This window comes from Arachis stenosperma, chromosome 3, assembly GCF_014773155.1.
Source record: "Arachis stenosperma cultivar V10309 chromosome 3, arast.V10309.gnm1.PFL2, whole genome shotgun sequence".
Classification (NCBI taxonomy): domain Eukaryota; kingdom Viridiplantae; phylum Streptophyta; class Magnoliopsida; order Fabales; family Fabaceae; genus Arachis; species Arachis stenosperma.
In genome coordinates, this window is record NC_080379.1 from 168,442,481 (window position 1) to 168,454,759 (window position 12,279).

General features: G+C 37.1%; 3 protein-coding genes across 3 annotated transcripts; 1 reads left to right on the forward strand and 2 right to left on the reverse strand.

Annotated features, from left to right (window-relative positions):
* Positions 1-221: 221 nt before the first annotated feature.
* On the reverse strand, positions 222-1,062 carry LOC130970581 (probable E3 ubiquitin-protein ligase ATL44). The gene has a single exon (XM_057896707.1). It carries the CDS (start codon positions 849-851, stop codon positions 339-341), a length of 513 nt encoding a protein of 170 aa, XP_057752690.1. The 5' UTR covers positions 852-1,062; the 3' UTR covers positions 222-338.
* A 2,126-nt stretch (positions 1,063-3,188) lies between these two features.
* LOC130969848 (lysM domain-containing GPI-anchored protein 2) lies at positions 3,189-5,991 on the forward strand. Its single transcript, XM_057895744.1, has 4 exons — positions 3,189-4,367; positions 5,224-5,344; positions 5,458-5,657; positions 5,760-5,991. The coding sequence occupies exons 1-4, from the start codon at positions 3,701-3,703 to the stop codon at positions 5,882-5,884; spliced, it is 1,113 nt and encodes a 370-aa protein (XP_057751727.1). The 5' UTR covers positions 3,189-3,700; the 3' UTR covers positions 5,885-5,991.
* A 494-nt stretch (positions 5,992-6,485) lies between these two features.
* LOC130969847 (cellulose synthase A catalytic subunit 4 [UDP-forming]-like) lies at positions 6,486-11,177 on the reverse strand. Its single transcript, XM_057895743.1, has 12 exons — positions 11,074-11,177; positions 10,774-10,978; positions 10,577-10,695; positions 10,301-10,367; positions 10,055-10,208; positions 9,359-9,971; positions 9,105-9,242; positions 8,883-9,008; positions 8,569-8,781; positions 7,952-8,464; positions 7,485-7,835; positions 6,486-7,399 (listed from the first exon to the last, which is right to left on the reverse strand). Exons 1-12 carry the CDS (start codon positions 11,128-11,130, stop codon positions 6,818-6,820), a joined length of 3,138 nt encoding a protein of 1,045 aa, XP_057751726.1. The 5' UTR covers positions 11,131-11,177; the 3' UTR covers positions 6,486-6,817.
* Positions 11,178-12,279: the final 1,102 nt, after the last annotated feature.

Sequence of the window (12,279 nt, forward strand, 5' to 3'; positions counted from 1 at the left end):
TATGCATAACTAAGCTGAAACTTTATGGATATATAGAACTCCAAAATATCAGAATTCAAAATTGAAAATTTGAAATAAGGATATAATAAACGGACATTAAATTAAAACTTGTTCAATGAAACTTAAGAAGAGATTGATTAATCCAATAACTAGTGGAGAAAAACTCAAAGGTCAAAATTTTAGTTTATATTAACTAGACTTTTAGTTAGCAGTTAAATATCTTTAGTGTCGTACCATTATCCAAAGTAGTGTATGTATTGAATAATAATTGAACAACTAAGAAAATAAATATTTGACAGGAAAGCATGTAAAAAATCTAGTCCTATACTAGCTAGGAATTAAGCTAAGAGGATATGTAAAGAGTGGAGCGAAGAAGAATCAGCATTAGACTTGAGGAGGTGCCTGCAAGTAGGACAAGAAGAATGAGAGAGGAGCCACTTGTCAATGCAAACCACGTGAAAATGGTGACTGCACTGCGGAAGAAACCTTATTTGCTCACCATCACTGAACTCTGCTAAGCATATTGCACAGTTGTTATTATTATTGTTACTAGGAGCTGCTTCAGAAGAAGAAGAAGAAGAAGAAGAAGAAAAAGTTGAGGTAGGGAGAGCCACCATGTCCTTCCTCTTGAGACCGGAATTGAGCCTTCGAGAAGCGATCCATTGAAGAGGCTGCGTGAGAACACGCCCCGCACACTGAAACACGCATTGTAGCATGGTGTTGAGCCCTAGAGCGCACAGCAAGGCACACACGATGGCCGCCGCTACAACTGTCCAATCCAAACCACCATTATGAGGTGGTGGTGGTGGTGGTGTGGCCGTGGGAGGGACAAGTGTAGTTTCAGCCTCCATAAATATAGAAAGAAAGAAGAAGCTAATTAATTAACATGAAGAGTAGTAGAATGGAGAAATGGAACAACAATATAGAAATTATATTGGTGGACATAAATGGGACCTCCTTCTAATTAATCATCCACTTCCATCTTCTCATCCCTTTTTCTTTATATAAAGCAACTCATCTCTTACATATCTTTCTCTTTCCTCCTCCTATGTCCTATGACTCCTATCCCATCCCATCACTCGCTCTTCCTTACTCTTACATACACTACTACTCATTTTATTATTCAAAACAAACATTTCTTTCTCTCATGTTACATTTATCACTTTATTATTATATAACTTTTATTTAAAATACAGTCATAAAATAAAACATCTATATACACATGTCAAAAAAATAAAGAGTGTTGTCTATTATTAATATATATCTATTGCGTGAAAAGTGAAAACGATGTTCTATTATTTATTGGATGTTGATAAACTCTACTTTTGTTATTTAGATATACATACACCTGCTACATCAATACATGCTTAATGTCCTAAAAGGGAAAAGGATAGTCCAGGGTTCAATATACCAAATGAATAGTAGTTATCAAGTAAAAGCTACATGCCAAGTAACTATATTTTAAACATGTTTTTATACTTTGATATTCATATTAATTGGGAAAAATACAAAATTTGTCGATAATCTATTACTACTTTATACAGGAGTTTGATGTGGTGGAAGTCATCGTCAATGATTTAATCCACTAAGCGTAGTTATCTCTCTTTCGCCACGAAAAAGCAATGTTGTTGCTAATGCTATGTTTCTTTCCACTTTCCAGTAAAGGCGCGGCGTGGAGATGCCGCTTCTTGTGGAATGTGGACCATCTCAATTCTCAAACGTTTCTTCCCTTTTAATTTCTTTTATTTATGACACTGTACACTCAAAATTCCCTTAAGAAACATTATTTTCAACAATATTAATCTGCCAAAAGATATTATTGTAAAGGTGTAACCCATTATTGAATTTATCACGTTTGAATTCTAAAGTAGATAAGGCAATATCACTATCTTCTTGTATTGTGTGAATTGTGATGTTCCCTTCTAGTGATATTTCTATTTTCTATTATTTCTAAGTCCACTAATCATATTGAGACAAAATTAAAATTAGATCTAAATATTTAAAATAATTTTCAGTTGTATTTCTCATCATGTATATTTTTTTGGATAGTATTTCCATAAAAGTTTATTCAAAGCCTCAATGGAGTTCATGGTCAAAGAATAAAGTAAGGAATTCATTTGTCAGCAATATACTTTTAAATGAAATTTTCATCCCTAACAGATTAATTTTTAACCTGCTTAAAAAATATCATGAAAAAATAAATCAAGTGTAAAAAAATAAAATTTAGACTTTTCAATACAGATAAGTTTTTTTTTTATCAAATTCAGGATATACATATCTATTCATTCTTACATTAAAAAAAAAAAGACTTGTATCTTTTGACCCAACGATGGCCAAGAGATGTTGACAAAAAGAAAAACTCTTGTCTAAACTGGGCCATATCAGGCCCAAAAGGAAAACAATAATTGTACCGATACTTGGAACCTAGCTAGAACCCATATAGGGATGACAATTGATTTTACCCGCCCAAAATAAAAATGGGGAGACCAAAATGAAAACCTAGGACAAGAGATTAAGAGCAGCTGAGGCTTAGCTCAACTGGTAACACCATGCGCCTCTTAATATGCTGCACCCGGGTTCAAATCTTGGTGAGTGCACCAAGTATTGATTATGAACTCTTAAAATGTGTGTGGGTGAGTGTGTAGTGTGGGTGAGTTGTGATACCTAGGATTGGATGTTGTCCAATCCACTTGACAAAAAAAAAAAAAAAAGAGATACCTTTTACTAGGTAGTAGGTACCGAGTATTTTAATAATTTTCCATGCAGCTTTAATGTCCAATGCTACTCGTGGTTCCAAGCGTTCTTTATATCTAATTGAAGCTCCATGTTGGATTAACAATTCTATTACTTATGTTGGTGGTATTACTAATATACAATCCCGCAAAATATGTATTCACGAATTCTTTTCAATAGAATAAGAATACATGTGCCCGATGTCATTTTTTCTTTTCTAACTCTCAAGGGAAAAAAAAAAAAAAACCAAAAAAGTTATACACCACTATAAATTTAAATCTTTTAAATTTTATATTTTTATTTTAGAGAATAGATTATTCCTGTGAATTTCAAGTAGTGATGAACATTTCTTATTTCTAATATAAAAGCATTAGGGTATAAAAAGTGAGGTGAGACTTTTCATACTTGTTCCGTTCCACACGACCTTTTCTCCTTTTCGCTCTTTCTTGGTCATGATCCATGAAGGCGTATCTGAGCCGCACTTAACTGCAGTTAGCGAATCCTTGCACGATTGGATTTAACTGCTTAACCCTTTTCTGCTTCACCCACCAAGTGTATTCCACAGAATCCAAGGTTTTCTCAGAAACTGTAATGCAACAAACACAACACGCTAAACTCTTGTTCCAACTCTCTTTTCCCTTCCCAGCATAATTAGCAAGTCAGACCATAATTTTCAAAACTATGGAGAGGAGTAACATACACTCCATGTGAGAGTGTCTCGGAGTCACTTATTATGCAACCCGCATTACAAGTTCTTCCTGCACAGTCAGAGTCAAAGTCAACGGTTCAATCTTCAAATAAAATTATTATTCCATGTTCAAACCAAGACACAACCTCAATTTCACACTTAGACCACAGAGCAGCCAGCCAGGCAAGTGAGGGTCCCTATATAAATAAATTAAACCCAATCAACTTACAAAAGCCCACACCAATTATCTGATCTTCACCAAACATACACAAAATCAAAATGGGCAAATCGGCTCTTTGGCTCACCACATTCACCCTCGTGTTGACGGGCTTCCTGACGGCCCGGGCTCAGCCAGAGGCAAACTTCAAGTGCAGCAGCAGCACGAACGCCACGTGTCGAGCTCTAATCGACTACTTTAGCCAGAATGCGACCACGCTCCGAGACATCCAGAAGCTGTTCAACGTGAAGCACCTCCCGGACGTATTGGGCGCAAACGCCAACACGATCCCGGAAAACGCGTCAGGCAGTTACAGCGTGGCGCCCAAGCAGGTAGTTAGGATTCCGTTTCCGTGCAAGTGCAGTAACGGAACGGGGCTGTCGAACCACGTGCCGTTGTACAAAATCAAGCCTGGTGATGGCTTGGACTACATAGCAAGGACAGTGTTCGCGGGCGTGGTGACGTACCAGCAGATCCAGAAGGCTAATAATATCTCTGACGCCAATAAGATCATCGCTGGGGATTCCATTTGGATACCTTTGCCTTGTAGCTGTGATAGTGTTGGAGGGAGCAGTGTGGTGCACTATGCTTACATAGTTCCACTTGGAAGCTCCGTGGAGGGGATTGCACAGGAGTTTGGTACCACTGAACAGATCATTCTTAGTCTCAACGGTATTGATGACCCTAAGAAGCTTCAGGCTCAGCAGGTTATCGATGTCCCTCTCAAAGGTATTTCATTTTCCCTTCTATTTTTTTTTTTATAATTTTTTGTTTGTAAAATTAAATTCGCCAAAGAAAATTTAATCATTATCATTATAGGATAGACAGAGAGACGCGGAGTACAGTTACACCGTCGCCCTGCTTTAATCATTATCGGTTTGAGAATTATCAATTATAAAAATTTAAAAAGGAAAAAAAAATGTTATCTTGGAATTCTTGATTTTTTTGAATGTGCTATGTAGAATCACATCCACTTTGGTATATAAAGTCAACGGAAGTTTACAATATTGTATGCTGCTTCCAGCTATATATATTCACTTTCTGTTTGAAAACCTATTTTCTTGAAATTTCTATTAACTTTTGAAAAGCTTATCTCACCTCAAAATGACTTCTCTATCTATATCCTAAGAAAAGTGGAAACTCACTTGCTTTAGGAAATTTGCTAGTTAAAAATCGTTTAAATAATTTGATATATATGATTAAATTATTATCCAACCGTTTTTAATGATTATCTTTACATAAAACACAGCTGTCTTGAGTCACTCATAGATGTGCCCGGTTGCAATTATTCTTCTCAATAAATAAATAATTGTTTGAACCATTCCTAGCTAATCTACTGTTAGATGCTCGCATTGATAAAGAAAGAAATTACTTTTTTTTAATATTTAATTCTGCAGTTTTGTGAATGCAATAATGGAGATGTTAGACTATGAGTAGAATATGGCACCACTTTTTTTTTTTTTTCCTTCCTTTTCCCAGTTTTGTAAGCAAGCATTAAGAAATCACGATGAGGGAATATAATTGAGAATTATTCTAGTGACATGGATTCTAAAAATGTGAATGATAACGATGTATGTTGTGGCAGCGTGTTCCACAAGTGTGAAAAACAATTCCATGGACTACCCTCTGCTGGTTTCAAACTCCACTTATGTCTACACTGCCAACGAATGCGTGAAATGCAAATGCGACTCCAGCAACAACTATGTGTAAGTACCTTCTTTATTTGTGATTAATTTGACCGTACCAAGAATGCAATGAAAATATATTAATTAATTAATAAGTTGTGTGATGCGAGTTTAATACTTTAATTTAAGTATAGATTGCAATGCGAGCCATCGCAGCTTAAACCAACAGGGGGAAAGTGGTCGGTATGCCCCTCCATGAAATGCACAGGGAACCTGACAATTGGCAACTTGACATCTGCTTCAGATGATCCATGCAACCGCACCTTCTGTGCCTATGCGGGTTATAGCTTCAAAAGAATCAATACCATTCTTGCTAATGAGTCCACTTGTCCTGGTTAGTGCATTCTATACAGGATTCTTTTTGTGTATGGTATGCATGTGGTGAATGACAATGGTACTGTTTGTTTGTTTGTTTGTGATTGTTGTCGAAAAACAGCACCGGCACCTGCACCCAGTGGCGGTTCAGTAGGACCAGGTGGTTCAGGATCAGGAGCGTCAAGGACTACCTTCGGTCTTATCATTGTTCTCCACTTCATCCTCCTTGCTCTGTGTCTTTTGTAGTAAAATAAAATTCCCTCCACCCACTTTTCTTCTTTTTAAATTTTTGTTTTTTGTAACAGTTTCATGTTTGAAAGAAGAAAATAAGAGTGATTATAAATTTATAATAACTAGTGTGTGACTCGCTTTATTCACCCCTTCATGATTCATCAAAGACTCAAAAGCTAAATTGCTGACTATTAGTCTAAAATTGTAATCTCATTGAATTCACACAGACTCACCACATATATATCCAATTGCGAACGTGGAATTGAGATATATATATACAGAGTGGGGACTGACTGAGCCAACTTGTACACGCACAAGCTGCCTCAGCACTACGTCACTATTGTGGCGGCTACATACTATTTTGCATACTGTTTCCATCCCAATCTAGGGATTACATTATTATTACAAACGTAAAGTTTACCAGTAAATTCTACATAATGAATGGTATGGTTAATTAATGAGTAATTGAGTATACAATGACCCTCTAGCATGTTTGTTTCTATATTGTTCAACAATGAATGACACCAACCCTTATTTGTTGGCTATACAGTAGAGAAGTACCCATAATTGACGATGAAATGTGACCAACAAATTAAATAAAAACCAAGTTGGCAACAAGAACAAGCTAAGGGATTAGTTTATGTAGTAGCTTAAATAGTACTTGTTCAGTATGTTTTAAACTTTTAATATACTATATATTTAGACATAATTTTTAAGAGAGAAAGAGAGGCAAAGTACATGTATCTGGTTTGGTGTATGGTCCATTCAAAGTTTCCAAGTATAGCCACATTTGCATTTTAAGCCTATACATATACTCTTGATAAACTCTTCTGAGAGAGGCAAATTAAAGCCTCAATTAACTATATAATAATAAGAAAACAAAAAGATACATTTGCATCATATCAAATGAATAGATGAACCCCTGCAGCCCCTGGTGCAGTTGCTTAATTAGCATTCAACTCCACACTGCTTGAGTATTGGACCAGTTTGCTTAGGCAAGAATGGATCGATCCTCACCCAAATCAATGAGAAAATGGATGCTAGCAGAATTGACCATAAAACCACAATGGTTGGAGTCCTGTTTTGCTTTCCCATGAGACCCTTTAGGAAAGGATATAAGTGAACAATAACCCAAAATGCAAAGAATAACTTCCCAAATAAAGGTCCCCATGTGCCATATCCATTGTTAATGGCATCAGAGACACCAGCCACAACCCCAACCATGTTCAATATTATGAGGGTTGTTGGTGGGATCAGAAGTGTTGTCCACTTGAAAAGGTATAACTCTCCGAACTCAGTATCATCTGCTGCTTTTGCTGTAACTGTGAAGTTGGTGTCTACTCCTCCAAGAACTTTCAGGAGGCCTTGGAACACAGCAAAAAGGTGTGCCGAAACTCCTCCAATCACCCAAAATTGCTCGTTTCGCCACCAATCTTCGATGCTAACTCCACTCCACCGAAGCTCAAGGACACCGGTTAGGATGATGGATATAAATAGAGCCATGAACCAAACACTAGCAAGGTTTGTCAACTGCACAAACCAATTCAAAACCTGTAAATCAGTAACAACTAGCATAACTTGTGTTGCAAGAAATCTACAATAATTATGTACTCACGGTGGGAATGATGAATTTTCCAGTAAGAAGACACACAGCTGGTAGTATGCAATATGCAAGGAGAGGAATGGAAGTGAATGGATATACTATGGTGTTGGTATAAGCCATCCTTTCTAGCCACTTAAGCTTTCCTCCATAACCATACCACAGGGGACAATGGCGACTAAGGCAAATTTCAACAGAACCAAGAGCCCATCTCAAAACTTGGTGCAACCTATCTGATAGATTTATTGGTGCAGATCCCTTGAAAGCTGGTCTCTTTGGCATGCAGTACACTGATTTCCACCCTCTACAGTGCATTTTGAACCCTGTTAAGATATCTTCTGTCACTGAGCCATAAATCCACCCAATCTGCAAGGACTTGATAAGTTAAGTACAAACTTAAAGATTTTATGTGCACACTGAACAACATTACAAAATAGGAATGGCCTGTGTACTCATTTTGTCTCGTATAATAGTAGGATTACCTCTTTTCCCCATTCCGTTTTGTCTTCATAGCCACAACTTATAACATGAATGGCCTCCTTTATAAGATTTTGAGAATTGGTGCCTTCAGGAAGTCCACCATTCTCCATCAAAGTGGAAGCAATGAAAACAGGCGACTGCCCGAATCGCTTCTCAAACTGTTTCTGTGACATTAGAGATGATTTCTCTAGCTCATCAAAGCCTTCAAGCCCTTCTTCAATCTCTTCAAGATCAAACATGAGCTCAGACCCTTTTCTAACATAGTTCTTCCCCTTCATCTTTTTCTTCTTGTACAATTTACTGAAAAGACCTCCTCCACCTGATTTCTTCTTTGACTTTGATTTCCTTGAACCACCACAACAGCAGCAGCACCAGGAAGGCCAACAATCACACGTCATCTTCGGCCTTTTCTCGGACACCGGTGGATCATATCCGTACAATGCCTGCCTATTGAAAACAGTTCCAGTACCAACATACACTGGACCTTGGATCCCATCTAGGCCTTTCATATTGATCTGTTATGAAATCAAACATTTGAAGACAAGCATTAGAACTTAATGGAATTTAATCTTTACACATTTTGGTTAATGAAGAGTTTAGAATGTGTAGCACCACTTACATCGAAGAATACAATGTTGCGATTGGCATATCTATCATGTCGATCAATACCATCGAACCTTTGTGGAAATTGGACATAGCAGAGCTTCTTCCCAAGCTGAGGATCCATTAAGAAGCACATAGCTTCTCTTATAGCCTTGCTATTGTTGATGTAGTGGTCACAATCCAAATTCAACATGAAAGGTGCATTTGTAAGCACAGCAGAAACTCGAACCTTTTTAAGGATAAACACCAAGAAAGAAACAGATATTTCAACATCCTATTAGCCTTGCTTGAATGGATTAATCACCATAAATCACAAGTTTTTGTACTTACCAAAGCATTCATGGCACCAGCTTTTTTGTGGTGTTGATAGCCAGGACGTTTTTCACGCGAAATATACACAAGTCGCGGCAGTTCCTTGCCTTCCACGTCAAGTGCACCAGCACTTCCCAAGTACACCTACATCAAACATTTCTTTGAATCATGGTGTTTCTTGTACGATTGTTTATAAGATATTATGTTCTTAATGACAAGAAGAAGAAGCAAAAGGCGAACCTGAATCATTCCTGGATGATCACGAGTGTTATTCCCAGGCCATGGTGTTCCATCCTGCATCACCCAACCTTCCTCTGGTTTCTTCTGAGCCTTTGCCACCAAAGAATTAATCTTCACTTTAAATTCTTCATATTCTCTCTGCAATTTAGTAAACAACAAAAAGGAACAGCTTCTATGAGTCTCAAACTCCCAATGAACACTGACAAAATAACAATGAAAAAATGAATGAATGAATAAATAAATAGCATATATACCTTCATGGCCCTGCGTTCCTTGACAAACATAGGATGTACCTTGTCTTTCAAGTAATCGATTTTCTGAGAGAAATAGAACTCAGGAGCTCTTGGCTCAATATTATGCTTCTTGCAAAATGGAACCCATCTTCTTGCAAACTCAGAGGTTTCAGAGAGTGTGTCAAAGAGAAGCATAGAAGCACCATCATCTGATACATAGCAGGAAACCTTTTCGACCGGGTAATCGACGGAAAGGATGGAAAGGACGGTGTTGGCTGTTATGATTGGAGGTTCCTTCAAAGGGTCCACAGTACTGACAAAGACATCAACAGGGGAAAGCTTGTTTGGTTCCCCTTCGCGCTCGAACCTTATGGACAAGCGGTCCAAGTAAGTCTCGCGCGTGATGGGGAACCATTTAGGGAACTGGTCAAGGATCCACGAGAATGCAAACCATGTCTCACATATCACAGATGTTAACCACAGTGGGAAAGCATCATGTGCTGGAGTCATGATGCGGAAGTGCAAGAAGAAAGCCAGAATCACCAGCCTCATCACAATCACTATCCGGTATGGGTTGATCAGGCTTGAAGATATTGGAACTTTACGCCACAATGGTTGTCTAGCTTCAGCCAAACTGTTATGTAATTTTGTCTCAGTTGATGCATATCACGTTTTCATAAGAATGAAATTTCAAGGGTAAGAGAAATGAACACTTACAGGTACTCATCTTCTTCTTCATCTTGATCGTCTTTTCCTTCTTCTTTGTTTAGGAGGCCTTTCTTTTCTTGTCTGGCTTTCCATTTCTCTACCCTTTCTTCCCACTCTGCATTGCTGTAGAATTCTTTGTCCCCTTCAATGTCCTTGCCGGTAACTAAAGAAGAGTAAACCAACTTATAAAATCATATACAGATTGAAGAGAAATCTGGTAAGAACAACATTTTTTTAAACGATGAAAATGATTACCACTTCCTGCTGAAGAAAAAGCTTGAGCATTGGGATGCCACTGCTGTTCCTTCTTGTCTTTATCTTCCTGTTGAAATTACAAAGATCCCCTTAGCCTCCTTTTTTGATTACTTGTATTCAATTAATTGGTAATGCTAACTCATTTGAGTGAAATCTTATTTGGAAAATAATATCAATAAAATTTCTGCATTCCATGCTGCAACATGCCATATTAATATCCTCATGCATGATCTTTTAAGTTCTAATGCATGTCTTATGATCAAAGGCATGCATTACCGCATGATTAACATCATCATGATCATGATCATGATCATGGCCAGTCTTAATCTGAAATTCATCATCAAAATCATCTGCATCAAAGTTCTCCTCTTCATCTCCTACTACTCTAGGAGATCCTGCAGTGAAGCAAAGCAAGTCACATAATCAAGTAATATAAAAGTGATCTAATAATAAAAATGTAAGCAAAAACCAACCTTTGTGACGCTTATAGCGAGTGTTGCACTGAGGACAGCACTGTGTGCCTTCACTTCTCTCATACTCATAGCAGGGTCGACAAACAGGGAAGCCACACACATAACATGCCACAAATAACCCTCCATCTTCCTTATATCCAATCTCATCACCACAAACTCGGCATTGTACTTTCGATGAAGCAGATTGTCGAGTAGGAGGGGGAACCTGCCATTCAATAGCAGTGTAAGTGCAAGAGAGTAGTAAATCATAATGAAGAAAATGTATAAGCATTGTTTGAAGAAGCAAGCAGAGCGCAATACCTCATCAGAGTCATGTGACAAATGGCGATGATGAGGACCAATTGTGAAGGAAGCCATGGTGTAATGAAATGAAGGGTTGTGTAGTGATATAAATAAGAAAGAAATGGGGTGGTTAAGGCATCATAGTAGAAGACATGAATGAATACAAGAGTGAGTAGTAGTCTACCAAACTGTGAGTTGGGAAGTCATTGGATTGGTTTGAGTCTAAGAGACGTAACGTAAGTGAAGGTCCATGTTTGTTAGTTTGGGTGTTTGTTTTTCTGTTATTGCTTGGTCTCAAAGGAGACCACATTTCATTTCTAGTTGTCTTACTCTGATATCATATGATGCATCAACAAGATACGCATTGCACTTTTTCGCACAAGCTTTGTTATAATGTCATTGTCCCCACATCGCTTACTTCAAAATACCAAAAACGGACGCATCATATTTATTTATAGGTGAAAGGGAGCAGTTCACACACAGATCAATTATGAGAATTTATATAGCATCACATGTTCTACATTTAGTAACTTGTGAGTCAATGCTCTATTCTCATTATGCTCTCATTTCTTATTGAAATATATCGATGCTGAAACGAAAATTCTGGCAAAAGTTTCAGCTAACCTAACTAACTAAGCGCACAGATTTGTGTCAGGGCCATGACTGACATTTCAATATGTTTTTTAGCTAAGATTTTGCCACTAAATGGGCCTAATTGGGCTGGAATTTTAACAAAAATTCCACCCACTCTCATTTGTTGTTCGGTAAGAAAATGTAAGCATGTTCGAAAATCCGAGATTGAGGCCTTGGCGTAAGGGTTCAAAGCAGTGGATAAAAACTCTGACTATGTTTAGACTATCCAGTCTTATTATTATTGTTATCGGGTTGAGCTTTTTTTTGTTAAGGACTTTGTTGTCTTTCGAAATAATTGTCAGGAGCTATTTTGGATTTTATTAAAAAAAATATAATTATTCTGTGGTTTTCTCTAGTTTTATCGAATTGAAAATTCGGTCTTTATATTTTTTTCTTTTCAATTGAGTCTTTATATTATATTAGATTTTATAATTAATTTTATACTATGACAAAAACGATAAAATTAACGGAATATTTTATTAATTTTAATATTTTTGTCATGATAAAATTTACAAAATCTATATCGTATAGAACCTAATTAAAAAAATATATAAAGACTTAATTAAAAATTCAATAAAATTATAAAAAATA